The sequence below is a fragment of the Drosophila subpulchrella genome, chromosome 2R (assembly GCF_014743375.2).
Source record: "Drosophila subpulchrella strain 33 F10 #4 breed RU33 chromosome 2R, RU_Dsub_v1.1 Primary Assembly, whole genome shotgun sequence".
In the NCBI taxonomy this organism is placed as follows: Eukaryota; Metazoa; Arthropoda; class Insecta; order Diptera; family Drosophilidae; genus Drosophila; species Drosophila subpulchrella.
Window position 1 is genome coordinate 7,670,778 of NC_050611.1, and position 27,272 is coordinate 7,698,049.

General features: G+C 37.4%; 4 protein-coding genes across 6 annotated transcripts in view; 2 read left to right on the forward strand and 2 right to left on the reverse strand.

Annotated features, from left to right (window-relative positions):
• Nucleotides 1-862: 862 nt before the first annotated feature.
• On the reverse strand, nucleotides 863-1,440 carry LOC119549423 (DNA-directed RNA polymerases I, II, and III subunit RPABC4). Its single transcript, XM_037857502.1, has 3 exons — nucleotides 1,295-1,440; nucleotides 1,070-1,162; nucleotides 863-988 (listed from the first exon to the last, which is right to left on the reverse strand). Exons 1-3 carry the CDS (start codon nucleotides 1,350-1,352, stop codon nucleotides 966-968), a joined length of 174 nt encoding a protein of 57 aa, XP_037713430.1. The 5' UTR covers nucleotides 1,353-1,440; the 3' UTR covers nucleotides 863-965.
• A 295-nt stretch (nucleotides 1,441-1,735) lies between these two features.
• Nucleotides 1,736-3,824, reverse strand: LOC119550144 (zinc finger protein 43). The gene has a single exon (XM_037858654.1). It carries the CDS (start codon nucleotides 3,801-3,803, stop codon nucleotides 1,926-1,928), a length of 1,878 nt encoding a protein of 625 aa, XP_037714582.1. The 5' UTR covers nucleotides 3,804-3,824; the 3' UTR covers nucleotides 1,736-1,925.
• A 123-nt stretch (nucleotides 3,825-3,947) lies between these two features.
• Nucleotides 3,948-5,596, forward strand: LOC119550260 (U6 small nuclear RNA (adenine-(43)-N(6))-methyltransferase). Its single transcript, XM_037858838.1, has 4 exons — nucleotides 3,948-4,139; nucleotides 4,203-4,413; nucleotides 4,466-4,877; nucleotides 4,939-5,596. The coding sequence occupies exons 1-4, from the start codon at nucleotides 4,017-4,019 to the stop codon at nucleotides 5,114-5,116; spliced, it is 924 nt and encodes a 307-aa protein (XP_037714766.1). The 5' UTR covers nucleotides 3,948-4,016; the 3' UTR covers nucleotides 5,117-5,596.
• Nucleotides 5,597-13,325: 7,729 nt separating this feature from the next.
• LOC119550618 overlaps nucleotides 13,326-27,272 on the forward strand; it is a 39,331-nt gene continuing 25,384 nt past the window's right edge. Inside the window, exons 1-3 of one of the 3 annotated variants that reach the window (XM_037859446.1) lie at nucleotides 13,326-14,119; nucleotides 23,319-23,459; nucleotides 24,021-24,104. In XM_037859446.1, the coding sequence (XP_037715374.1) occupies nucleotides 13,816-14,119; nucleotides 23,319-23,437 (423 nt within the window). In that variant the 5' untranslated portion in view covers nucleotides 13,326-13,815 and the 3' untranslated portion in view covers nucleotides 23,438-23,459; nucleotides 24,021-24,104. Of the gene's footprint in view, nucleotides 14,120-23,318; nucleotides 23,460-24,020; nucleotides 24,105-24,388; nucleotides 24,565-27,272 lie in introns of those variants that run through there. The other 2 variants (XM_037859445.1, XM_037859448.1) reach the window with 2 other exon arrangements.

Here is a 27,272-nt window from a genome sequence, read left to right on the forward strand (position 1 = left end):
ATATGGAAAAACAAACGTCTATAAATATTAACAAAACAAAATGAACAAAAACTATATTACTGTACGTGTAGATGTATTCATGATTTTATCAGAAAGAAAAGAAATAGAAAGTCGACGAGCAGAACAGGAAGGAAACACAAGAACAACTTACAAAATACTCAAAGAACATGGCTAGAATACAACTTTTTACCACACTGAACAAGAAATATTTGACTGAAAAGTGTCGGGGGAAAGATATGGTATATATGAATAAAGGTATAAACAATTTTAGTGTAAAATGTGTGTTTTTGCTAAATGTGGTAAACTAAAAAAAACGTAAATTTATTACACAAAACTAAACTAAAGCGTAAACGAAGAGAAAATTCTTAAGTAAAGTAAATTTTTGGATGACAAGCCATTTAGACAAAATTTTTGAGACGAAAAAAGACATTTATAAGAAAGGAAACAAAAAAGAACAAACCGAATTACTTTAAATTTTATTTAAGCAATGAAACTTGCAAAAAATAAAAGGTATAATTACAATAACTGTAATGTGAGTGTTTTTAGTTTAAAATTATATATTTCCAAAACATTCAAAATAAAATATAAAATTAGTTTAAAATATAAAACAGAAGTCTTTCAATTTTCTTTGGCTTGGGATTGTTTTGGGTTCCTCCATGCTTGGTTTTCAGAAACATGATATATATATGAGTGCAATTTTGCTATTACCATAAACAACGAAATTTACAAATACAAGAATTTTTAGTGGAGTTCATAAGTATAAAGGTTTTTGGAACTATTTCCTAATTTGTTTTATGTATTATTTATAATCGGCCATAGATGCTAAGACTTTCGGCCCGATTGTTTTATTATAAAAAACTTGTTGAGTTATAAAAGGACTTTTATTGACGCATAAGCCTTGTGGAGTTACAAACTAGTTCCTTAAAAATATTGTTTAGACGGTTATCTATTAATTTTCAGAGGTTTTAACGGGCATCGAAGACAACAACTGCAAAATAAAAGAAAGATTTCATCAGTACAGTTTGAGAATCATTGGAGACTTCTAGGGGTCAACAAATGGAATACTTACGACGCTTGGTGCGTTTCTTGTACATGATACGATATCCGCACTCGCGACAACGGATTGGATCCCTGGGTCGCATCTCGTTTTCATGATGACATTCTAAAAGTATATAGTAATTAGATTAAATTAATAAAACCTAAATCCGAACATTATTGTAGTCTATCCTAGCAGCCATGTGCGTGCCGAAATAAAATCATTTTTCTCTTGAAGTACTTTACGTGACCAACTTACCACCGCAAATATACGTCATTGCCGTCTTGACATTATCCTTGGAGCTAGTTTCCGACATTATTAGTCAGTATTATCAATTTTATTTAAATAAAACTTAGTTTTCTGTAAAAATGTGTTTTGTTTTTTCCGAAAATTTTTTAAAGTGACCGTTGTCCGATAAACAACAAAATAACCTAAATTCAAATAATACTAGTTTACGGATTTAGTATATTACCACGGTTTTCTTTTTACCCGCGATTTTTAAAATCAAACGATGAAGAATCTTGTCATAAGTTAAAAAATAGATATAAAAAATATAAAACTTACGTTCTTTTTAATTTGTGTTAATTTCCTGTTTGAAACTGCACAAAAACCGATAAATAACGAGGTGGACCAAAAAATAAAAAGAATTGCAGTATAATTTATTAGTTTATATCTTTATTTAAAAAAACTAAGGTGGGCTGTGATGAGTTGTCAATGTAATTTATATTAAGGCGTGTTTTTCTGACCAGACATTTTAATTACAATTAGGTTTAAAGAAACTACACATTAAGTACGAATTATACAATACATTTTAAAATGGAATTTCTTATCAAACAAGCATTGGACGGGTTTTTAAAATCTGTTTTATATGTTATTTTTAAAATAAATGTTAAAAATTGCTGTTGCTCTTTTTGTTGTATATAACCATGTTTAGCCTATGCTTAGTCGACCTGCAATGTCGTTGCATACTCCCCATAATTGAATTTCCACAAGGTTCACAAAAAATAACTTTTACTGGCTTTTGAAAACTGCATGGTTTTTGCCAGTTTTTCTCTTGACCATCTTGGGAAGCGACTGTACTATCGTTATTTAATGCAGAATATTCTGTACTCGTTCCTGTAAGATGTTTATCCTCGGTGGATTTTAATGCAATATTTACATGATTAGTTGTTGATGGATTGCTGGACAAACTTTCATTGCAATTTTCATTATCCAATCCTAGTTTAGTCAAATTATCCTTGTGACTTTGTGATTTCAAGTGCCTCAGGTAATTTCTTTTAGATTTAATGATAAGCTCACACACCTCGCATTTAACAGTCTGAGTCAAAAAATGCACTGATTTTCGATGGGTTTGCATGGTGCCCTGACTGTAGAAACTCGCTCCACAGATTTCGCAAGTAAAATTCCTCCTGTTTAAATGCTTCTTGTTTAAGTGCTCTCTAAGGTAAAAATTATTTTCAAACTCTCTTCCGCACACCTTGCAAATTGGTTTTGGCTTTTTCTGGCAGCCTCCCCTTCGTGGACCTTTCAAAAGTCTTTGTTTTTCCCGGTGTTTTTTAATGGCTTCTCTGCACTCCATGGCTGTATGAGCACCGCAACATCGAGCCAAAGTTGGCAGTTGGCAAATAAGACAGGTGTTTTGTTTTCTATGCATTTGGTTTATATGTGTTTCAAGGGTAGACCACAATTGGAACCTCTGTGGGCAATTACCACACTTGAAAGGACGATAGAGCAGACTACTGGAAATTCTAACTCTTTTTTGATGTTTCTTAAGGAACTTTAGGGTGAGAAAGGACCTATGGCAGTAGGAGCAGAAATAAAGCTTATTTAGTTCTGAGTCATCCTTTCTATGCCTAACCATATGTAGCTGGTGGCTAAAGGAAAAGCGGTATTTTTCATAACAAGTTGGACAGTTGGTGTGAATAGACTTCTTTCGTTTCTGGATGTGAGGTTTTGATTCCTCCTTAAAGTACATCTTCAGGTTCCTAGGAACTGGCACCACTATATCCTCAAGTTTGACAGGTGCTATTTGCAATTCAGCTTGTTCTTTTAACTTTTGATTCTCTAGCAGTCTCTTGTATCTCTCATTTTCATAAAGTTCTTCAGAGAAGGATCCCATTTGCCTGCTTATATGGGAGGTTATTGAATGCTGTAGGTAGAAACGCCTATAGCAAATCTGGCAGTGAAAGTTGTCCGAATAGCGATGCGTCCTTTGGTGATCCTCCACTTCCTGTAGCTTCTTCCAGTGAAGATGCTCACATTTATAGCAAACACAACGTAGTCCTGGTAGGTTAAAAGCGGCTAACTTGGGGCGTAGAGCTCCGTGCGCTTCTGGTCCTTCTAATTGGCTAACTGCTCGTCTATAGCCAGTGCTTACTGTATCCATAATTGCCGCCACTGTTTCAAAGTGAACTTTTCGGTTTCTATCTTCAAAAACCTTCAAAATAGCTTGATAATCCTCCTGTAAGTCCACCTTGAAATACTGATTGGTCCAGAAATTATCACGTAATTGGGCTGCCTGCAGTAAAAGCAACATGTCTGAGCTCCGGAAACGCATCATTTTCTGGACATCGTCTCCTTCGTGAAATTCCGAGCCAAGTGCGTTTTCCCCATTGAATGCCACGTATTTCTCCCTGAATCCTTGACAGCACTTGCACTTGCAGCTGCAGGAACCGGAGCATCCTTCTGTTTTCTGGTCAATCCTAAGAGCTGGTAAGTCGGCGGTAAAGTTTTCGTAGGTAACTAACAATTTTCCCGGCCAAGCCATGAATTTCTTGTTTTTGTTTACAAAAATTTAATCCACAAGTGGTTGTATGACCAGTCATTGATACGAGGAAAACCCCAAAAACTACCGAAAGTAATCGAAAAAGTATCATCTCTTGTGGGCCTAACAGGAGTTGCCAGACTTCTGCACTAAACAGCTGTTCAAATTTCGGCGGCATTTCATTTCATAAACAATTGTAAATATTTTTAACAAAACATGGTAAAAACTAAAAGAAATGCCCAGAAATTTGGCATGCATCCGCGGAATGTGTTACGCCAGCCGCCTGACTACACCAAATTGGCCATTAAATACAAGGATTTTCGCGGAGAGTGCGAATTGGTGAGTGTGGAAACTTATTCCTTGGACCAACAAAACTTAAAATATAATTTTATATTAATTAAGGAACTCAATGGCAAAGTCTCTGTGAATTTTCGCAATGAAAAGACCCTGCGTGAGCTGACCAAAATGCTGCTAAAAGAATACTACGATTTAAATGTGGATTTTGCACCTGGAAGTTTGGTGCCCACTTTGGCCCTCCGTTTAAATTACATTTTATGGCTAGAGGATCTAATGGAACCCCTAAATTTAAAGGACATAAGGGGGATAGATATAGGTAAGACATGCCGAAATGAGTTATAAAGATATACTCAGAGATTTCCTTGCAGGTTGCGGTTCCTCCTGCATTTATTCCCTGCTGGGAGCCAAGAAAAATGGCTGGCACATGTTGGCCCTGGAATCAAAACCCCAAAACATCGAATACGCCAGGAAAAATGTGAGGAAAAACCAGCTGGAGAGCCTCATAGAAGTCTATGCCCAGCCAGATAAGATGAGCATATTCAAGAGCTATTTCGAGAAGGACCAACAAGAGCTACAGTACCACTTTTGCCTGTGTAATCCCCCTTTCTTCGATTCCAACTTGCCAAATCCCTTTGGCGGTAATACCAGGAATCCCGAAAGACGACCTGCACCGAATAATGCCCGAACTGGAAGCCAGGAGGAACTCACATGCGCGGGCGGCGAGGTGCAATTTGTGCAACGCATCATAGATGAAAGTCTGGAGAACAAGCTGCGCGTACGGTGAGTCAATCTTGATTACCTTCTGAAATTGAATTAACGTTGGATCTCTTCGCTGCGGCAGAATCTTTACCACAATGCTGGGCGTCAAGGCCAATGTGCCAAGGATACTGGACTACCTAAAGGAGCGGCAGGTGACAAATGTCAGCACCACGGAATTCCACCAGGGACACACCACTCGCTGGGCGGTGGCCTGGAGCTTCCATGCGGAGCCGCTAAGCCAGGAGACATCTTGTAATTAAGTTACACTTTAGTCTTTATGGGTAACTTTATAGTTGGTTGTAGCTCTGTGCGTGAATAGGTTTTTATTTTCAGTAGAAGTCGTTAAAGTTTCGTATTAAAAATAATGAAAATCTTTTGTAATGTCTTGCAAAAAGTTAAACAAACTTACGTAGCTTACATTACTTAAACTAGTGTACTTCTTCTAGTGCCTAATCAAAAAAGAATAAGAAAAGTAAATCTCTTTACCTAAATTTAACACCTGGAGCTTAAAAACTTGTATATAACCAACTAGTTTTTAATCGTTCAAAGTAACCTAGGACTTAAAATAGTTTAAAAGTAAACACATTCTTTAAGACGTATTAAAATATTAGGAAAATATGAATTCTTAGAATGTTTAAGTTTAAGCGTCAACGCAGTACGTTGAATAAGGTTTTAAAAACGCGTATAATCATTTTCAATATAACGAGTGAAACTATCTTCCTTTATCAGCTTTTGAGAAACTGTTGTCTTTCCATTACTGCTATGCTTATAAAATGTCTAATATAAATAGAGTTCAGCTGCAGGCAGCTGCACAAGCGAATGAACTCTGACCTTCTAATCCGACACCATTTCGTGCTGTCAGAAAGCTTTCGCCCTAAATGAAAATTTGCATGTCAATGGTCACTTTGCCGCCCAGGTCCACGAACGGAAATTATCGTTTCGCTTTTATCGTTGACCACAGCTGACCACACACTTCGACAGAAAAAGGCAAACAGAATCAGAAAGGCAACCGAAATGGAGCCAAACACGCGCACTAAGCGCAAGTCGCCATTGGCCAACTCACAGGCATTTCCACACCTTTGAGCCGGGGAATTCGGGCGATTCGCTCGTCCGCCATGTGGGATAGCAAATAGCTACTTTTAATTGCTCCACAAGCATGCAACGTTATTCCTAAGGTCTCGACATGAAAATTCCCCTGAAAACCCAAAAGAATATTTTATTTTTTAACAGAATTAAAATATAAGATGTGTTTTAAAAGTGAAAAACGTACTCAATAAGTTTAAATTCTTATGTCCTAAGTCTTAAAGGTAAGACTGTAACTATTTTAATACAATATTTAAACGTGTTTTAATAAAATTATAAATTGTTTTAAAACTACATACTGTTTAATTAATGAAATTACCTATACCAATAAAATGAAGTATACCATTCATGAACTTTTATAACCAAATTATAACTTTTGCTGGATGTTGCATAGTAAATAATCAAACAACTCATCGAGAAAGAAGAAAAAAATGGTTTTATATATTTTATGTACTCTTTTTAGTTTAGTTCTTAGTTTCTGTATCCTGGCTTATATCCCCCTTTGACCTCCGCGCTCCACTTTCTTTTGCCTTTTGAGCCTTTTCACGACTTGGCTGTTGCTGCCCTTTGTTGGCTCAGTTGCTTTTGTTGTCTTTTATGGCATTTCAACACGTTAAGGTGTAAAGAACAACGTAATTAAAATGCAAGCAGTTGGTTTTTAAGCTCGGAAAAGGGGGGTTCCCGGCTGCGTCATGCGTTTAGGTGCGGTCTGGTTTGCTTTCAGTCTTCCGTTCACGTTGTGGATTTTGTAGCCGCCCGCGCTATGAAATTAGAAACAACAGTCAGTTGAGGGTAGCCCTCTCCACTGATTTCAGCTAGGGCCCTAGTTGCCAAGGGACCCTTCTCTAATTTTCCAGCTATTATCTCAATTTTAGGCACCCAAGGCCCCGAGGTAACCCACAGAATTCGACACGTGTTCCTGGGCTTGTCCTGATGTGGTAATTGTTAATTAAAAACGCTTTTTGGCCACGTAGAGAGTGTGTTTGGGGTGCCGTATTTAAGTCATAAAACACTGAAACATTCGAACCCCAGGGTTCGACTCTTTTATTGGACGTCGTTAAATGGTTTAGAAAACATGTTTATGTCGAACCATAACTCTAAATATAATTCCTGTCTATGGAGTTGAGTTTGTAATACATTTTTAATGATCCCATTGAAGTATTGCTGGGGGGAGATAAGTAATTGCTTCTATGCTTATACACAGAAAAAAGAAATTAAAACTTTGGTTCATTGTTTAAAATTAAACAGACTATTATATAGATTTAAAATTTAAATGAAATTTCTCCTTTAGGTAGTATTTACTGACTGAAAAATAATATATTTGACTATAAGGTTCTTGAAGCTTGCTAATAATTCCTAAGTTAGGTAAATAAATTGAAGCTAAGAGAAAAATTTAAAAAAATATAATGGTATAATATTATTATAAGCATATTTTTATTATGTATTAAATTATCTTTCCGTGCACGAAGTTGAAAAGGAGTCCCAACACAAGGGTTGGTTATTCCAATTAACCCATTAATGTTGAGGCTAGTTATGCCATGAAGTGACCACGTGGCTGTACGTTTTCTCTGGGTCCTGAAATCTTTGTCAACTTTGAAAAATTCGCACATCAATCAATTGGCCAAAAATCATCCATCAAGCAATCAGAGCGTTGGCTAACCGAAAAGACAGGAAGCGCGTGGGACCCAAAAAGTAGACAATGACCCAACACAAAAAGTCGAACTTAAATCGGAACGAACAGGTCTTTAAGCGGGGGGTTCTATTGGGGAACTCCGGATGGGGAGTTGGGCCCGAAATGGGGGCCTTTCGTGATGGCACGTAACGAGCTGCCAGACGGCGGCGTCTGTTGCAATTGGCAGCGGGCTGCTCCCGTTTCCCCCTCTAAATACACGGCTATTGTCGTGTCGCATATGCATGCAGATACATTCACTTAATGCAATGAAAAGCAACCAAAAAGGAACGAATCAAAGGGGATACCAACAGACAATGCATATGCTCCTATGCGCGTGAGATGGATGCAGGGGCGTACCCTAGTGGGGTTACGACCCCTATAAAAAATAATTGGGATATAGATACATTTTTATTTTAACCCCTATATGAAAATTTCCTAGTATTATGGCACTTACAATTTTCTTTGTGTTTGATTCTAATTAAAACGTTTTGACTAGGAGAAAGGGTAACGAAAGGTGGGTTTTAACGATGGTTCTAAATTATACAAATTATATCATGTTGATTATAAGACCTAGATAACTAGAGTTTTTAGGATATATTATTCCATCCTTAAATCTATTGTAACATATACTAGGTCTTTTTCATAGTTTACATTTGGAATCATTGAGGTATAATAGTTTTAAAAAAAGTGGGTTATTAGAGACCAACGTTTTTAAAATTTTTTAAATGAATGTCATCCATATTTAAAACATACATAGAATCTTTAACCTACACATCGAAAACTGCCTCTTTTTTACGTTCTTTCCGTTTAATAAATACTAATTAATTAATCGTAATTTAATTAAATGGGTATAATTTCCGAAATCCCCAACCCCTGTCAAACTCCCTCGCACGCCCCTGAGTGAGTGTGTGTCTGCGGTCGATGTCAGTCTGTGTGGGTGCTTCAGTTTTTGTGGCGTGTGTGTCATTCATGTAACCTTTCAATAAACATGCCTGTGTGGGTGGGTGTGTGGGCGGTGGGCGGTGGGTGGTTGGGAGTAGGCGTGGCAGACGGTGCATGCATGCATCAGGGAGTCGTGTAATTGAACTGCTTATACGAGTCCAGTTGAGTGTGCGGAGCGAGCTCTTGAATGTGATTTTAAAGTCAACATCGAGCACTCCTGACATCCGAACTGTCATTTTTTGGTTTGCCGCTTGTCTGCCAGACCGATCCAATCCGATCCGTTTCGCCCACCCCCCTTGGCCATCTATTGTGTGCTCATATTCCCGGTTAATATTGGCTTGGCATTTGGCCAAGAGCCGGGTTATCGGATATGAATGCTGCTAGCCATGCAACGAGTGTAGCTCTTTTAAAGTTGTTTTGACATTTCGCTCATAGAAGCAGTCCTATTTTAAATAATAAATGCCAAATCGCAGAAAATGTTAGCTTCTTCAAAATAAATGAAATTCGCCCTTCTTTTGTAGGGCAGTGATAGTAAACCAATTTTAAATTAGTCATAACAAATAGTTTTGATAGTTAGGGCTTCGAAAATATATCTGGATTCCAAAAGCCATTGTTATAAACGCTATTTAGCTATGGTTTTTTTTTTGGGGCTTAACATGTTTCACCATTAATAAGAAATAATTAATTAAATCACACGTACGATGGATATTTCATTTCAACGCCCTTCCAACGTTGCGTATGATTAATTGGAGTTGTCACGGGAACGGCAGAGAATATCCGTGCATATATCATTTCGGGCCAAATTCAATTACCCTTAGTGACTTTCTATGTTGCCACAAATCAAGGCGGCAGATGAAGTCGGGCAAAAGAAACGGAGGTGACAAAAGAAACGCTTTTATCGCCGACATGACATCAGATATTCAGATGTAAGGGACGTGAGATAAAGGACACGGTCAAGGTGAAAAGTCGAATAAATAATGAACAGGAATGTGAATAAATTGTTTTGGAAAAAAAAATAATATTCAACCAAGGAAAAACGGAAATGGAGGAGTAAAGCCGCGGAAGCGAAATATAGATAAATTACTTGCTAAGTTTCCGCTGTTTTCAAGTACTTTGGAAACTCGGATTCTGTGTTTGCGAAAACCATGATACCTCGAGAGCACATGGAGAATTTCCCTTTAAATTTATTTGCTCGCTGTCAGTTTTTCTAGTAGACCTGAAAATTGTTGCGCACCGCTGAACTTCAGACTTGAAAAAGACGCAAAAAAGAACGCGAAAAACTTTCCTTTTGGCAGAAGTCCCGGGAGGGAGGCCCACCAGAAAAAAAAGAAAAAATAAATAAATAAAATAGACCCGAAGTAAGGAGGCGGCAAATGAGCTGGGAGGAGGCGAAGCAAAGAGCAAAGGGCAAGCCAGAGTTCGCAGCCACGCGGCGTATACGTATTTTTCTTATTCCCATTCAACAAAACAAAAAAAAAAACACAAAAAATAACAAGAAAAATCGAAAAGCCAAACATTTTTATCTGAAAAACAAAGGCAACATAATGACCTGGCATTTCTGCTGGCAAATGATGCGCAAAGTTTTCGGGCCTAAGACTCTTGAGTTCTGGAGTCTAGAGGCCCGCGTTGTCAGTCATTTTATCAGCCCCTGAAAGGGTTTATGTGTCGCTGTCGCGTTTCTGCCGTCATGAAGTAGCAGTCGAGTGCCAAGGGACTTCGGAATTTACGCCCATGAATTTTCCCACCAAGCTTGGGGGCTCTCTCTTCAGTTTGCCCCGACATTTTTGGGGTGTGCGAATTCACGCTTTCAAGGATGTTTTTCCATCAGTTTTGGAGCAACGACAAGTTCTGGCACTTGTCCTGACCCATCCTGTTTTTGTTTTTGCCATTGGGCAACTGCCGAAAAGCAGGCGATTCAGTCGCAGCTGTATGCTGGTTCTTCGCACTTAATTGTTGGCCTTTTTGGCATGCTTCCTGCTAAAGAATTTTGGTAAAACTTTAAAGGAAACTGTGGCAAACTTAATTATCTTTAAACTTCAATATCTCGTCTTTTATACAATCAATATTCATTTTTCGGTTTACTTTTGGTATGAATTTTAAAAATGAATCGAAATTCAGTGGGGCTTCTCAAAGCCCTGCCGGAATGTATGCCCATTTTAATTCAATTAATTTGTATAAATTGGTTTCTGTCGTTTTTTTAAACTTTACTGAAGCTTTTGTCAAGCTTTTACTATCCAATGACATTTAAATTAAATTAATTAAAAATGTCTATTGTTAATTTATGTTTTTTGTGTTTAAAAGAGCATACTGTTGGTGGTGCATATTTACTATGGCCATACAGAGAGTTTCTGCTCAATATCGGTTTGTTTATTCCGGCTTTTATGCCACATTTGCAATGTGAAGCTAATTTGCATATGCAAAGACACCTGTACTTATATAATAACACATGTACATATGTGGGACCCACTTTGTGGGTAACCGGGGGAAGTTTTGATTAAAATTGCCACAAGGTTAACGTGAGTATCCCCCACTTTACGATTATTCGTGGCTTGCACTTCCACTAGACTAAACGCACTTTGTGTTTATTATTAAGGTACAATATCTAAGGTAAAAAAAGTATCTACACTTGAAGAAAATTGTACCTTAAAGGAAAGAAAATTAAAAAATTATTAAACATATTTGTGTTATTTTTTATATTTTTATATTTCTATAAAGGTGTGTTTAAAGTGTGGGTCTGTCTTGTGATTTATAATAATGATATTGATGTTACTTGAATTTCCCCATTCGCTTTTTATGTTTAATAAAAAAAATACTAATGTTTGGATTGTTTTCACAGTTATATATTAAATTAAAATATTTTTCTTATGCAAGGAATTATAATAAATTAATACTGTTGATGTTAGTTTATTTTTTCCAATAGCTTTTTATGTTTAATATAACATATTACCAATGCTTGGATTGTTTTCAGAGTTATATTTAAAATTAAAATATTTGTTTTGTATAATCAAAAATTAATACATCTTATTTAATTTTTAAAGTATTCTAGGACTAATAGTAATAGATGAGTATATAATCAGGATGCCGAAGAAGGAACTTAAGAGGAAAATCTGCACAATAAAATCTAACCAATTCATTTGCCTCACGCACACTCTCACAGATTTTATAGCACATCCGCAGTCGAAGAGCCAACTCCCAAAAATAAGTTCCGCCAAGAAAACAGAAAAGGAAGCCAGATGAAGGCAGCTGAGCTGGAAAAGATGTACAAGCTAGTTGCTTTTATGAATTGGTAGGTAGCTGGGTTTAAATGCTCAAAGGAGCGGCCTGTATTCATTGATATTTTTATGGGCCAGGTTTTTAGCTGGGTGATATTCTTTTTATTTGCATTCCCTTTGGCTGGGCTTCCATTCAGCTGTTTACGCCCGGTTACACGCAATGTGCGTGAGTGTGAGTGCGAGAGTCCTTTGGCCTCTGCTAGTGTGTGTGTGGGATAGTGTATGTGTGTGTGTGTGGTGGCCATTGCTTCCTCGATGATGATGCCATTGCCATGGCTGCCGTGCCGCTCTTCGGATTCTGCTGCCACCGCAACGGTTTCTGTTCCTGTGGCTCCTCCAAGCCACATTTTACTTGCGAATGTATGCGTGCGTATCTGTGAGTCGGCTTTGGCCCTCGGTTTGTTTATTTGCGAAAAAGTTTGCAGCCAGAGCTGGCTAACAACAACAGAGGCAGCTGCTGCTTTTGCCGCCTAGCTGAAAGCCACTCTCTTCCCGGGCTCTCTTTTCTGGTCCTCAAAGCAGTTTCGAAACAGTGGGTTGTACTATAATTATCTTTCACAAAAAATATATACTTAAAACTAATTTAAAAACTTAAAAAAAGCAAAGGTCAAAATGGTGTGGTAGAGGTCTGTAGGTTCACCAGAACTATAAGCCAGATTCAATACAGATTTGAGCTATATGAGTTGACTATCATTTTGCAACTTAAAAGAAACATGTAAGATTAGAAATATGTTTTTTTGCTTCCGAAGAATATACTTTGAATTTAAAAATGAGAAACTAAGTTACACATTTTTTTGCGTCCAGAAGACGCTTTTGGCATGGGAAATATTTTAACTTTAAATAAAGAAAATAGAACAATTTGAAAATGTTAATATTTAAATCTAAAAATAAGTAATATATAACTTATTTTATTTATACCATACCAATTATATTTCCCTCAAAAATGAATTCAAAAAAGGTTGAGGCTTTATAAATTCTTTAATATCTTATTCTGAACATTTTAAGGAAACAGCAAAGGAAAATACATGTATGTATTTGACCTAGATTAAAGCAAAGACAACATAAAAATCAATTGAATATTGATTTTATATTTGAGGACTTTGTTTAGGTAAGTAAGACCAATTAGTAGGTAAGATCAATTAAAGTTAAATTCAATATTTTTTTAGGCTTTTAAAAATTACTAAGATAAAAGAAATTTATAATTTCAGCACCTGGTTTCATTTTAAAATGGATTTCTTATGATTATTTTGTAGCAAAGGGTTTCCCTAACTATGTAAATCCACATTATACTCCAAGACAGCCCACTGTGAGTCCTGCGAGAGAGAGGACTCTCTTTGGCTCTCTGGCAGGTCCTGGCTCTCTGTTTCCCTGGGCTTTGAGTGTCGTTGACTGCCGGCTGGCGCGTCGCTGCTTGTTGAGCTCGAAACTCCGGCTCCTGCAGGATGTGGGGATATCAAGCATTCAGGCATCGAGGCATCGAGGCATTCGGGGTCCGTGGCATCCGCAGTGAGGACGCGTCGCCGGCGCCGTTCAGTGTCAAAGTCAGTTGTGCCTGAGCTTGTGCCAGAGACAGTCATTTTCGCTGCGAGTCTGCCATTCAGCTGGTTTCCGCTTCCGGTTCCGTGCGAGTTCTTTGGCCAGTAACCTGTGGTTGTGCACCTTTTTCTAACGACTTTTGTAAACATCCACAATTTTTGATGAATAAAAAACCCAAGCACAACGTATTTTTGTAAACATTTTATGCAAAAAGGTTTCGGCTGGTGAAAGTCAAAGTGCAAAATTGGCCCAGAAACAACAAGTATAGTTCATAAACTAGTTTCCAACTCGGTTGCATGTGTGTGTCTGTGTGAGTGGTGTGTGTGTGTGCAATTGATTAAACAAAATAAGGGTAACCTAGGCCAACTGAAAGCGGAGAGACCCCACCAAAGGCAGCGGACTAAATTGCCAAATCCGAATCCGAATCCGAAATCCGAGTCCAAGACCCAGTGAGATGGGCTGCAATACCAGCCAGGAGCTGAAGACGAAGGATGGCGCCGCCATGGACGCGGTTAGCAATGGCGAACCGGAGCCGAGTGCTCCTCCCCTGGAGGGCGGCGAGTCCTCCAAGTCCTCCGCGGGCAATCATTCAAATCACGCCAAATCAAATTCAATTATCTCCAATGGCGATGCAAAGGCGGCCAACGGGGGCGGCGGCGTGGGCGGGGGGAGTGGCAAGTCGGAAGCAACAAATGGCATTGACCGACCCTGCGACAAGGCGGCAATCACTGAGTTCAACGACGACGACGAGGACGAAGGTAAGGCCCGTTCAATCTCCGATAGCCAATACATTCATATTAAACACCTATTCAACATTCGGTGCGTGTGTGTGAGGGTACACTCGGAAAAAATAGGACGCGAGTTTAGTTCACTTATCCATTTATTTGAAAAATTAACACGTTTTCAAGGTGTTACTTCCCTATACTAAAATAATATTTCCGGAACTAAGTAAATAGCTTACTAAAAAATATTTAGTAAGGTGTTCTCAAAATGTTCTTCAGTTTCAAAGCCTTAGATAAAGACAATCTTTTAATTTAACGTTTACTTTTACTAGATAAAAATAATTTAAACTGAGAAAAAAGGCTAACAGATTATTTACAAAAACATATCCTTTTTCTTTGCCTTTTATTAAGGGAAGTTTAAAATAAAAAATCGTTCATAAAAAAAAAATATTAAAATTTACCAAAATAGGATTTGTAACGTCTTCTAAAATATTTGTTTTTAAGCACCAAATAACTAAATTAAAAATTCATTTAAAAAATGAAGTATAGACCAAATTAAAGGATTTTTGGCAAGTAATAAGGAAATCATATATTAAAAGTATATATCTGTATATTGAAATCAAAATTTCGTATTTAATATTTGAGTAAAATCAATAATATAATATTCAATATAAAAGAAAAAAGATCATCAATTTATAAAAAGGAATTTCATTTTAAAATCATAGTTTAAATTTCATATATTAAATATATTCTACTTTAATTAAAATCAAAGCGAAATTATTTAATTAAATATGAATTTAATGGGTATACTGTGTTTTTTATCAGTGTACCTGATCTCATTTCTTTTTTTCCGAGTGTGTTGTGTGAGCGGATGAAAGGAAATCCTGTGACCAGGGGTTTCAGTATTATTTACTGTATCAACACGCTGGGCGTACGTCGTTATCGCAGTTGCCTTTTTGCTCGCACTTTTCCATTTTCCAGCAGTTTTCCCAGCTCGCCCCGCCTCCCCTGCTTAATGGTGTCGCAAATATGAATTGTTTAACTGTATACAAATATATATACGGATATATGTATACACTGCACTCCATTACACGCCACTACATCCGCAAGCATTTTTATGCGCCCAATGGCAAATTTGTGTAAGATCCTTAACTTGGCTAAGTAGCCGCCTCGTTGCCGGCCAGTCGCCTTGGGCTCCGTTGTTTCCTAATGCACGTTAACGCGGTTCATGCTCCTGTTTATGTTATCTAATAAGCCTAGCCGGAATTTTCTTTTATGGCCAGCGATATGGGCAATATCATAATACAAATTCCACATTTTGCTTTTGGGGGCACAAGTTGAGTTTACGACATATGAATCTGAGTTTGGTGATAATAACGTTTACTTAAGCCAAAAGAAAAGCTTTTTATATTTAATACAGAACAGAAAATATCTAAAAGATTATAAGTTGATGGTCATAATGATTGTTATGTTATGGAAAATAGATAACTTTTTATTACAAAGTAATTTGTACTTTGCAATTTAAGCTTCACTTTGTTCACTTAAAATGAATTCCTATTTGTACTAGGTACACCAAAAAAATACAAATCCCTTGCCATTCAATCTTCTTTTCCCATGAAAACACATTTACTTAAAATTATTTTCAATTTACTTGTGTATTCATTTAAATTTTAACCACAATAACTTTTTGCTCATCGCAAAACTCGGATGCAAAGTTCGGGTAATGGCATTGGCAGACCACCAAAAAATAAGGGAGAAGCGAGGGCCACAAACATTTAATTCCTCTTTTTGGGGAACTTTGTGCGGTTTATTTGCTCCTTTTCGAAATAATGAAAATATGAAAAACCAACAGAGCCAAAACGAGAGCACACAGAGCTTCCAGGGAATGACTCATAAATTACCACAGCCAGCTTTCCCCAGTGGCAGGTGCAGCAGCAGCAGCAGTGGCAGTAACTGTTTGTTTAGCCGCCGTTTTCCGCACATTTTCCCGCCCGACCCGCTTTTCATTTCCCAGTTCCCCGAGGGGAGTGCTGATAAATTGTATAGCGACACTTTATCAATGGCTGGTTGCACGGCAAAAGTTAGCCAGAAAATTTCGTTTCCTGCTAATGCTCGAAATTATGATTATTGCTTAGCAATTTCCCGGCTGCTCACTGCTTTTCATTTTGCGAATATATGTAGTCGTTTTTCACGGCAGCTGCTCACTTTGTTTTCCTGGTAAAATTTTACCTCAGCTAATTGGGGCTTTGTCGAAAAAATATCCTGGAATATGATGAGTAAAATAATCCCTGAGAGTTGAAGCATAGTTGGAAAGTTTTAATGAGCTCTCGAAACCAACAAGACGACTATTCAATATTCAATTTCATTTGGGCTATAGTGTTCCATAAATATTTACCAGCTGCCTTTCTGCTGCCTTATCTTTCTGCTTACCATAAAGTTACTAACTATAAAGTTTAGGCCGCTCTTCAAACTTTTTTGATTTTCCTCGGCAGAAGCATAAAAGAAAAGGCATAATGAAACATAAAAAGAAACTAAAGAAGGGAAGACAAAACCCAAATCAACCATAAAAAAGACGCCATTTATTTGGCCACCCAGAAAATTTCGTATTACAAACACGTAGGCTGTATTTCCATGTTATTCCGGTTGCAAGTGGAACAAAATTAAAAACACAAATCCGTTTATGTTTAATTCGAAAGTGGGTTTACTCAGTACACTTTTTTGCGGCCTGTTAACTAATTAAGAAATGGTGATGACGAGGCCCATTTCGTTTTATTTCATTTCCTTATGAACTTGACCACGCCCAAAGCGGAATTACCTGCGAATTGCGAATGGGCCGGGAAGGACATAAATTGGCAATAAAGATGTCAACTCATGCAAAGTATAAGCCTAAATACACAAACCCGGGGCGAAGGGCGGCGGAACATGCTAAGTCCTTGGAAAGCTCCTTTTCAGATGCCTCTGCCTAATGCGAAATGCAAATAAGTTCCATCCAGTGTTTGTTGTTCCTGCCAGAGACAAGCAATTAAACTCTGCACACACCCCAATGGGCACTAAGGAATTATCCCCACTAGAAGATGCTCTCTAAAGGATGTGTAAGCTTTCAAGTGGTTGGGTGGATAGCAAGTTAATATTTTGTTTTCTTAAGTCATTTGCCTAATTTATAGTATTATTTTAAATATTTTAGGTACTTCCTATGTACTCACCTAATTATAAAACTAGGTATGATATGATTATAAATTATGATTGAAATATTTAGTATAAAAAATTATATAACAAATATTTTGTTTACGGGATCCTGAAAATAAAACCTTTTAACTGTTTAATAAATTAAAATTGATTTAAGTAAAGACAACAATGTAACGTAACGTTTTTAAAACTCAGTTATGTTGAAGTAATTATGGTACATTGAATAGAAATCATTGTAAAAATCAATAAATAAAATAACAAGCCAGAGTTTTAAAAATTCTTTAAGATCCAATAAAATTGTACTTCTCCAAGCTGGTATAATTTTCAGTATTCCCCTGTATAAGAGTATAAAATCCGATTTTCCAAGCACAAAAGCTGGTATTAGCGACAGATTAAAAAGACTGCGGGCTCCTTCAAAGACATAAGGCGGAAGACATAAGTTAAATACTTGCGTTTATAGCTAGAATTAGCATAATTTTAATTAAATTTTGACAATTTCTGAAGCGTTTTCCATTTTCTTTTGTGGAATAGTCGTAACTTATTCCACTTGGTTAAATATGTAGCAACTTGCTTGCTGCCCGAAATGTCCTGCTAATGTAAGACTAATTGAGAGTAAATATGGTGTCCTACTTGCCACCGAGCAGTCAATTTGATTTATTGAGCAAATGATTTTCTGTGGAAATACGTATTCTGTTTACACTTGCCTTAACTTGGGTGCGGCCTTTGCTCCATTATTGGTGGAGAGGTGGACATGTTGATGATGTGCGTGGCTGTTGTCGGTCTAATTAGCACAATTCCTGTTCCAGGGTGTGTCCTGTTGATAAGCTGTTGGCCAAGAGTGTCGGGTAAGGCTTGGTATGGCCAAGGGTTGAGCAAGGATTCAATTAGACAAACAGAAAGAACGTGAATAATATTAAAAAAACTACAAATCATGATCTATTATTCATACAAACTTGAATCATTTATGTGGAAACAATACATTTTTAAAGATTATTTGGACGCTCTGAAAAACTAACCAACTTATTTATTCATTTATAAAACTGTTGTTGCTTTTTGTATCTCTATTAAAAGTGTTATAGTTAAAATTCTAAATAATCGAGGACATGAAAATGTATTTTTGAGCACTTTTATTTATTATCCAATCGTTTTAAATGTATAAAAACACCTTTTCCTGCTCCATTTTGCGTTGACAGGCTGGAAATCAATAACTATAAAATATTTTCACGCCAAGATATCGAGAGTCGTTAAATTTTACCAGCCAAAAGCATTAAAATTCAAATTTAGCAGAACGTTCACAGTCGATTTGGTTTTCCCGGGCGGTTGGCAAGTCATGCGTTCCAATAACACGTATCCGCCGTGTTGGCCCAACGCATTAATTTCAATTTGACGCCGGGGCGAGCGATAGAGGATTGTTCGACACGGGTGTCCTGTTCTGGCCTAAAAATACTTTTTGGCAATGGCCTTGCCCACAAATATGAATAATATTGTATGAGGAGGGAAGAGCGGAATATTTACACGAAAGAAATGCATAAAATTGGACACTGGGGCGGCATTAAAGAGCCGGACAAATGCCAGAAATGCGTGCCCGAGTGATATTTAATATCTGTGTCCGACTCCAGGATGGCCACAAATTGAAGAAAGTCGGCGCCAAGACAGAGAAAATTATGCATACCACAGATGGGGTACGATAGTAGGGTAGGGTAGGGCAAAAAGGGGCTAGGACCATTAGTGCCCATTTATATGGATGGTGATGTGTGTGGCGGGTCTAATGTCTGCGTGTTTGCCCTGTTAAAATGCCTTTTAAACAGGCGCGCAAAGCATTTCCTAAGCTCTGCAATTTGCGTCGCCTCACCAGCGGAAATGATAAATTGACATTTGTAGGATCCTCCCGCCCGCCCACTGACTGGATATCCGGTGTTTCCATCCAACGTCTAACATTCAGCTCGTCGGTTCAGGTTGGGTCGTTATTATTGTCATTGTTCTGTTTTTATTGAAGCGCTTCCGCACTGACTGCTCCCTTAGGGATTTCAGTGACATTCCTATGCCGAATGCGACGTTCCGCAAAAGGATTTCGCTTATTGTTTCCAGCAGAATTTCTCCTCTGAATTCCTTTATTTAATTTGCTTGAAGTTCCTGTAGGCAGCAGATATTTATTAAGCTTGTCTCTTTATATTCCCAACAATTTTACTATTTTAAAAGACAGCTTAGACTTTTTTGTAGTATTTAATTAGGCAATTTAAATCGCTGTAGATGTTTTTCAATCTATATTTATATTTCTCTTCTCCGATTCCTGAAGATCCTTCTCTTTATATTCTCAAATTAGGCAATTTAAATCGCTGTAGGGCTTTTTAAAAATATATATCTGTTTTTATTATAAATTACATTTACATACTTATCGAGCTATTTATATTGTCTTACAGATATATTCAAAAGAAGTGTCTTATCATTTTACTTATTTTCTTCTATTCTTATATTTCCAGCGATTTCCATTTTAAGAAAAAGTAGTCACTCAGAGAATTTGCCTACTCCGACTGTGAGGACTGGCTTATGAATTTCTTATATAGCAATTGATATGCCCACATTATTTATGATGCTTATCGCTGGAGTTTGACACATCTCTCTCCTTTTGTCCAGGCTTTTGTCACTTGATGTAAATGTATGCGCATATAATTTGTATTTGTGCTGATACACATTTCAGGGATATCAGGGCTTTTGAATAAACCAAATGGAAAAACGGAATGTATACGTATACATCTCTGTCGCCTGTTAGCTGTGAATAATTGGAAGCGATTATTTGCTATCGTTTTGCCTATGGAACTGTGCTTTATGGCTTGGAATGAATTTTTTAAAGCCGAATTTATTGGGTACTGAATTTGGATCAGTGCCCTCTATGACTCATCAATTTCGGAAATTGGTATTGCCATGATAATGACTTATTTATTCGAGTGATTTCCTGATTTCCAATTAGGCCAAGGCGGCCAGAAAATAGGCTGAGTATTCCTTATTTATACAACTCTTCAAAACTACCCCCGAAATTAAATCCGGCACGCAGAGCACAATGAAGAGCCCAACAAATTGGAAAATATTTCTGTGTCTGCTCTAGTTTTCTAGTCACTCTGTGTGTGTCTCAATCAAGAGCACACAACATAGAGGCTAATTGCACAAAGCCAATGCCAGACATCCCCTACTACTGGCCACATTCCCCACCAAAAACCGAGCAAAAGCGGTGAAATGGCCCCGAGCAGCCAAAGGGGCGACTAATGAAGTGCCATCCATTGTTATCCACAAACACGATAATGGATATTACGTCTACATATAGCTATGTATAATATCAAATTTAATTAAAAATTGTGTACTCCACCACTTAACGGGGTGGGTGGCCTCAATGGTGGGTGGCGGACGTGACTTATACATACGTCATGTTTGAACGATATTGGCAGCTGAGCTGTTGCTTCCGCTTACCAACAAACAACAACGATAACAACGAGGGCGCGGAAAATAAGTCAAAGCACTGGGCCACTTTCACGTTCCTCCGCCGCCAAGTTTCCTTGACAAACAAAGCGGAAATTGATTGTATTACCAGCAAAAGCAAAAGCAAAAGCAAGAGCAGCAAAGCATAAAGTAGCAATCGAGCATACAACCCCAGCACATGCTTTCGACGCCGGGGACAATAAACGTGGCGCCGATTTACCCTATCAGCTTAAGTTCTCAGTAATCTCGAAAAGGGTCGGGGTCCATAAGTTGGGCATACTTTTGCTTGGTTGGATACTCACAAATTGATGTAAGATTCGATTGGCAACAAAGGTAGTAATCCCCCGGAAAGCTTGATGAGCTGATACTAAGAGGCATAAAATCCCTGACTGCCTGCGGCTTGGCTTCAAGCCTGAAGCTGATTTTTGTTTAAATTTAGATTACTTTGTTTTGATAATAACATCTTAAATAAGTTTAAAATTAAAACTCATTTGTTTTCTTTTGGTCTCTTTTCCAATCAAATAACATTTTTCGTTGTCAACTAAAAATCAACCAAAATTGTTTTTAGATCAAAACAAATGAATTACATGAACAACTCTAAAAATAAAATCTATGTGTTCTGTGACATCGACGAATCTTGGGTAGCCTTTCAAAGCAACCGTTCTTAAACCCTTTAAAGATTTTTGTGACAACCCAAAATATTATTTTATCACTTTTAAAAATGGAAAATATCACTGTAAGAATGAACCTACCATTTTGGTTTAATATATCTAAGTATTTAAGCCATCAAAACGATTTCCAAAAAAAACCTCATATTAAATAAACATTTATATATAAATAAGAAAACAGTTTTCGAACCGTATATTAAAACACAAACCTATCTTCATAAAACCACTCTGGACCGTCAAAAATTATTCGCTAAAAATAGGGTAATTTTTGGAAAAGTATTATTTGTATTTGATAAAAAATTCAATGAGTATCAAAGAGTCCTTACATTTAGAAGACTTCGTGTCTCGTCGGAAAGCCTTTGCCCTTCTCTTATTTTTTGTGCATGGCACTCTTTATGCAATTAAGTTGATTATGTTTTTGTTGCTCAGCAAATTTGGCAATAATTGCGCCACCCAAAAGGGGGTTGAAGTTTTCCGCCGCTCACTTTTTTGGGGCTGATTAAAAGTTCGGGGAAACAAGTTGAGGCAGGCAGGCCGTCTGTGCGATGTCTAACTTTGAGTAGACTTTACTTAGTGCTGTCAGTGGATAGGTGTGTGCGAGTTTGGGTGTACTTGGGTCTACTTGGGTTGATGCCTTGTCATTGGCAGCCTGGCTCATAATGCTTTTATATTTCCAGCCGCCGGCATGCACAGGCAAATGAAAACTGCTGGAGCCAAGCTAATTCCATAATGAATTTCCCAAGTCTGGCCACAGGCAAAACTTGCCTATGTGCACAAGTACATATATAATTTATAAACACATAATCGATATTGTTTCGAAATTTATTGGTGGCTACGTCGGGGTAATGGCTTTTGGTTTGCCGACAAACTTATTCGGGGATTGAATGGCAACTAAATGGAAAAGTTTGAATGACCTAAACGAAAGAAGCCCACTTTGTGGCCTAATCCACTTTGGAAAAAATAAAGAAAAAATGAAGAAACGATTAGGGTTTAAAGGTTTACTGAATTAAAATTTACCCAAGAACATGCCAAGTTATGTTAGACAAATAATAGGTATTAAATAATTACATTTTATTTATATATAAATAACCATGTCAAATTTATTTACAATCGGCTTAACCAAACTGCTTTATCAAGTTAGCAAATCCACTTCACAGGTACTCAAACTTTTATTGCGTACTGTGCAACGCACTTATCCCAAGTCAAAGTTTCGGAACTCCCCTTGGCAATTCTTTTATGCCATAACTTCAAGCCCGGAATGCTACTTCACACGGATACACCCCTACGAAAGGCAATCGCAGACAAAAGTATCTTGACTTTAAGAGCTCACATTTCATTTCGGTAGTTTCCCTATGCTTTCTTCCAGACAAAGCCGGAATAAAACGAAACTTTCGCCATAACTAACGACTCACGCTTTATGGCTATTTATATGATTAAAAAGTTGAGTGTGCGGGAAATTAGCTGAAAATTTATGATATTGCCGGGCGGGAATTCTGGCCAAGAGGAGCTGGGGAAAATTGTGACAAAAGGCACTTCTAATGCGAATGGTCGTCGAGTTGACAGGCAGTGCGTGTTTCGTTGGAATTGACTTGTATAAACAAATATCGCGTATACGCAACGTTTTCGTTTGATACATTTATGATTGCGTGTGTCTTGTCAATGTGAATGTGCAACTGTGCTCGACTTTCACTTTGCTTCAATACACATTTAATTCACCCACTTCATTAGCCTACTCGCTGTCTCTTATTCTGATTGCATAACTTTACATTAATAATAATTATATAAACAAATATATTTTTCCATATTATTGATGGCATATTTTAATGGTTTTTCTTCTGTATTTATCTCTAAAACACACAAAAATCTTGATATATGATTCGAAAACCTATTATTAACCAAAACCGATGAAGAACCGGAGGTGGAGATACACATACCACATCACCATCATCATCATGGCAGCAAAAAATTCCGTCGAAATCCCTTGAAAAATTTGGATCTCGATTTTAAATTCGATGTCAATTCGTTTTAGCCAACAACAAATCCCTCGACTGGTGTGTGATTATCCCAAGATAACCGCCTTTGTTGTTTTTGTCAGAGACAACAAACGGAGACTAGCAACTAATTGTTTTAGCTAGATATAAATTCTAAGTGTGTCGCTGTTGTTGTTAATGCTTATGCAGTTGTTGGTGTTCCTTGTTAATACTAATCAAAACCGTTGAACTCTTCGTTCGTTAAAGTAGACAAGAAATAGGCAGATGTTTCTTATATGAATGCACGTACTTAAACAGTTTTTTAGATTTTCAAACTCTACTAACATTGTAATTTATTCGTAAAAATTGGCATGTTTTCACTCTAAAGTCTTTCAATAAAACTCCTACTTTCCAAATTTAAACTAATATTCCTAGCTGGCAACACTTTTCCTTGCCGGAAAGCTTTTCTCAAAGCTCTTGTGTGTTACTTTCCATAACTAACCAAAGCTCGAAAAAGTTTTTGTGTCTATCTATAAAATCCCTATATTAGCGAGTTACCGTTACTTGTGATTTCTTTGTGTGTTTTTCTTAAAATACTTATTTTCACTTTGACTGATTCAAACTTAATTTTTATATTTTCAGGTAACTATTGGCATTTAGCATTTTACCAAAATCAGCAAACCATTTGTAACAACAACAGGTATTTAAAGTTATTGAATTATCTCCTTTGTCCTTGGGTAAATAGGGGGAAATTATAGGGAAATTGTGGGGTAAAGCTTCCGAAAGCTGGCTGAAAGCGAAGAGTAGAGCTTTGCGAACTTCACTCAAGGTGCCTCGATTAATTTCCCACTCAGACCTACTTTCGGCTCGTTTCCCGGACGTTTCAGTCAACAGCAGTTAACAGTGGCCCAAAGACGAGAACATCGGCTACCGATGTCGGCCACCCGAACGGTTAACAGGGCCACAAGAACCACGTTTTTAACCAAACCCACTGGCCAAACGAGGCCAGTTTCACAAATCAAGCGGAGCGTTCGGTTCGATAGGTTGCCCCAAAGAAAGTCCAAGCGGAAAAGTCCTTTCAGCCCAAAAACAGGGAAAGTGCGCGCGAATTTAAATATTAATAGAACAAAGCAAACTATCGGTTTGCCCGTGTCTTGTGCTCAGCCTTTCCTGAAGAGAAGCTAAGGTAATTCTTTTATCTATATCCTAGAACTTACAATCATTGCAAATTAGAGAAATAAAGTATTTGTAGAATTCAGATTTTACGACTTTCAGGTGTGCCAAAAGTGGGCATAAAAATCTGAACCATTCGGATAGTAAAGTAAATATTTCTCGACCTCCAGTTGGGTAACACATCTCAGCTGCCGTTTCCTGGTGACGCACACCAGTCCTCCGTGCCCATGAATAAATAAAACTTTTGTGTGTTCCCCCTCCGCACTCCTCCGAGGGGCCAAAGTCCTTTGGCTCCTTTGGCTGGCCCCCTATTTTTAACATAAAAATAACATAAAATCTGCCTGGGCTTTGCAATTTTTTTCCCTCTTGCGCTGTGTAGTTTGTTTTGAAGTGTCATCACCGGAGGTCGGATGAGTGCGGGGTGGGGCCGAGTAACGACTTAGTTGGATATTGATTTGGTATTTTTATCTTTATCACTGCCATTTGCATCTAATCAGCTTAAAATTGACGCCCAAACTTGGCATATTTGATTTTATTATTATGTACATCAACATACAATGGTAATTATAGGTTTCCTCCATGGCCTGAGTGAAATATTTATTCAGATTCTCTGACGTTAACATCCTGTGACCCGATTCGTTTTGTCATTTTTTTGTGCGGCCTTAATGATTGAGTGTTGATGCTCTCGGCTGGATTTTCTGGGCCTTTCAGCCCATTTTTTTCACAGCTGAGCCGCGCTCTTTTAGCCAAGCGTCCAATTTAATTAAGTGGCATTAAAAAAGGCGCCAGAAGGGATCTGAATAAGTGCAGAAGGGTGGTGAGGATTAAAATGGCAGCAGGCAGCGGAAGTAGGAAGATCCTTTAGGTTGTCCTTTACTGGCTAGACCAACAATTTTTGCCCCGAAATGTAAAGCTTAATTATTATCAAAAAATGTAAATTCGTTTACAAGTTTCTGTACTGAACTTCAAAAAATAACTTTTAATAAGTCAATTAATATTCATATATTTGGTTTTTTTGGTTTTATAAATAACAACATTTTTTAAATTCATTCGTTGTGTTAGATCATAAACACGCATCTGCTTTATAATAATTCCGTTTTATGTTTTTAGTTTGACACATATTTTAATTATTTTTTTGGAAATCAGATTACCATATATAGATGCTATAAAAGCGATTTTAAACTTAGTAAAAAACTATACAAAAAATCATTAATTTTTAACTTACGATAATTTATAACTTAAGGTAGGGGTATTTATATTACTCAAAATAGACACGGGTTTATATACATTGTATTGCCAAAGGTCGCTTCCCCTCTAGTTTATATAACATACATAATCAAAACGCTTAGAAATCAGAATTGTTTAAAATTTCTTATAGATATTCATGTTATTTATAATAAATGAATTTTAAACCTGATCAACAGTGTAGAATGATAAAAAAAAGAAATATACAATAAAGGCAGTTATTCGAAAAATGTGTCTCATTCCTTAACTCCCCTGACAGCAATATTAATATCATATTGTGTGACACAATTGAAATTCCAAACTTGCTTTTCCTGCAACTAAGACAAAGTTATTCGAGATACTTGCGCCCAACCACCATTTACGAGATCATCTGCTCCCGTGCATCGGCTGTCCAAACTTTGCAGGAATTTCATTAATGCCTTACTTTGTTCCCACGCCCCAGATGAGAATTTGTTTCAATGTGCGACAAAGCAAAAATTAAATATTCAATTTTAGCCCCGTGACAGCCACGACACAAAATTGTTCTGTGTGAAAGTTCGTCACACCCGGAGATGAATGGTATGGGTTATGGGGCTTGGGGAATGGGGCATGGTCTATGGGCTTTATATCCCGACGGAGTGCAAACAAACATGCCACATGCAATATGAGCCGCCGTGCGAAACAAAACAAAGCGGAACTCAGGACTCTGCGGATGACACATGACCTCCAACGTTTTGTTATTTCGGCTCGGCTCTTTTCACTTTTTATTGTTTGGTGAAATATTTTTATGACTTGCTTTACGTGAGCCCGACTCCGGATCCTGCCAAGGATATCTGGCTAATGTCGTGCCGCCTCTCTGGCCAATCAATCATTGGCAATTCCCGCTTAGCGCATAATTTGAAAAAATAAATAAACGAGAGGAGTTATGCAAATGCAGACACGCCAGAGTTCTTGCAACCGAAATGAAATTAAACAAATGTGATGGATGGCAGGGCAGGAAACGGAAATAACTTGTAAAAAATGTTTTCCCCATCGGTACTGTGATAAATGTTTATTAAAAGTGATTCGAACAAGATACACAATTTTTTTCTGAGCCCTGGAATTATTGGATAAATGTTTTATAGTTGGGTAAAAATAAGGCCAATATTTTAAAAGCAGATAAACATTTTTTATTATTAAATGTACGCTGGAGCTATATACTTTTTTGCGAATTAATTGACAGGAATACCTTTTTATGATGAAAATTAATGACTTAGCTCAGGCTTCACTGAAACCGCCGTAAGCTATCATCAATGTCTAAATCTGCTGAAGTGTGTACTTTAAAAAACTCTTATCTCACCACATGACTGATCAATATTTTCATCGATGACAATACCAAAAATGTATCCCCTCAAAGTTCCTTGTCAGAGTTTTGTTGGCCCTGGAGCCCTGGCCAACTTTAATTTGTTATAATCCACAGGCCTTGGGGCAACACACAATGCCAGGCTGGATGGATCC

Excerpts from the sequence above, each read along its gene's own strand:
- LOC119549423 (XM_037857502.1), bottom strand. The coding sequence starts at position 1,352 with ATGTCGGAAACTAGCTCCAAGGATAATGTCAAGACGGCAATGACGTAT. Across the intron at positions 1,163-1,294 it reads AATGACGTATATTTGCGGTG|AATGTCATCATGAAAACGAG; the intron begins GTAAGTTGGTCA and ends ATATACTTTTAG. Across the intron at positions 989-1,069 it reads CAAGAAACGCACCAAGCGTC|TTGTTGTCTTCGATGCCCGT; the intron begins GTAAGTATTCCA and ends TTTATTTTGCAG.
- LOC119550144 (XM_037858654.1), bottom strand. The coding sequence starts at position 3,803 with ATGGCTTGGCCGGGAAAATTGTTAGTTACCTACGAAAACTTTACCGCC.
- LOC119550260 (XM_037858838.1), top strand. The coding sequence starts at position 4,017 with ATGGTAAAAACTAAAAGAAATGCCCAGAAATTTGGCATGCATCCGCGG. Across the intron at positions 4,140-4,202 it reads TTCGCGGAGAGTGCGAATTG|GAACTCAATGGCAAAGTCTC; the intron begins GTGAGTGTGGAA and ends ATATTAATTAAG. Across the intron at positions 4,878-4,938 it reads GAGAACAAGCTGCGCGTACG|AATCTTTACCACAATGCTGG; the intron begins GTGAGTCAATCT and ends TCGCTGCGGCAG.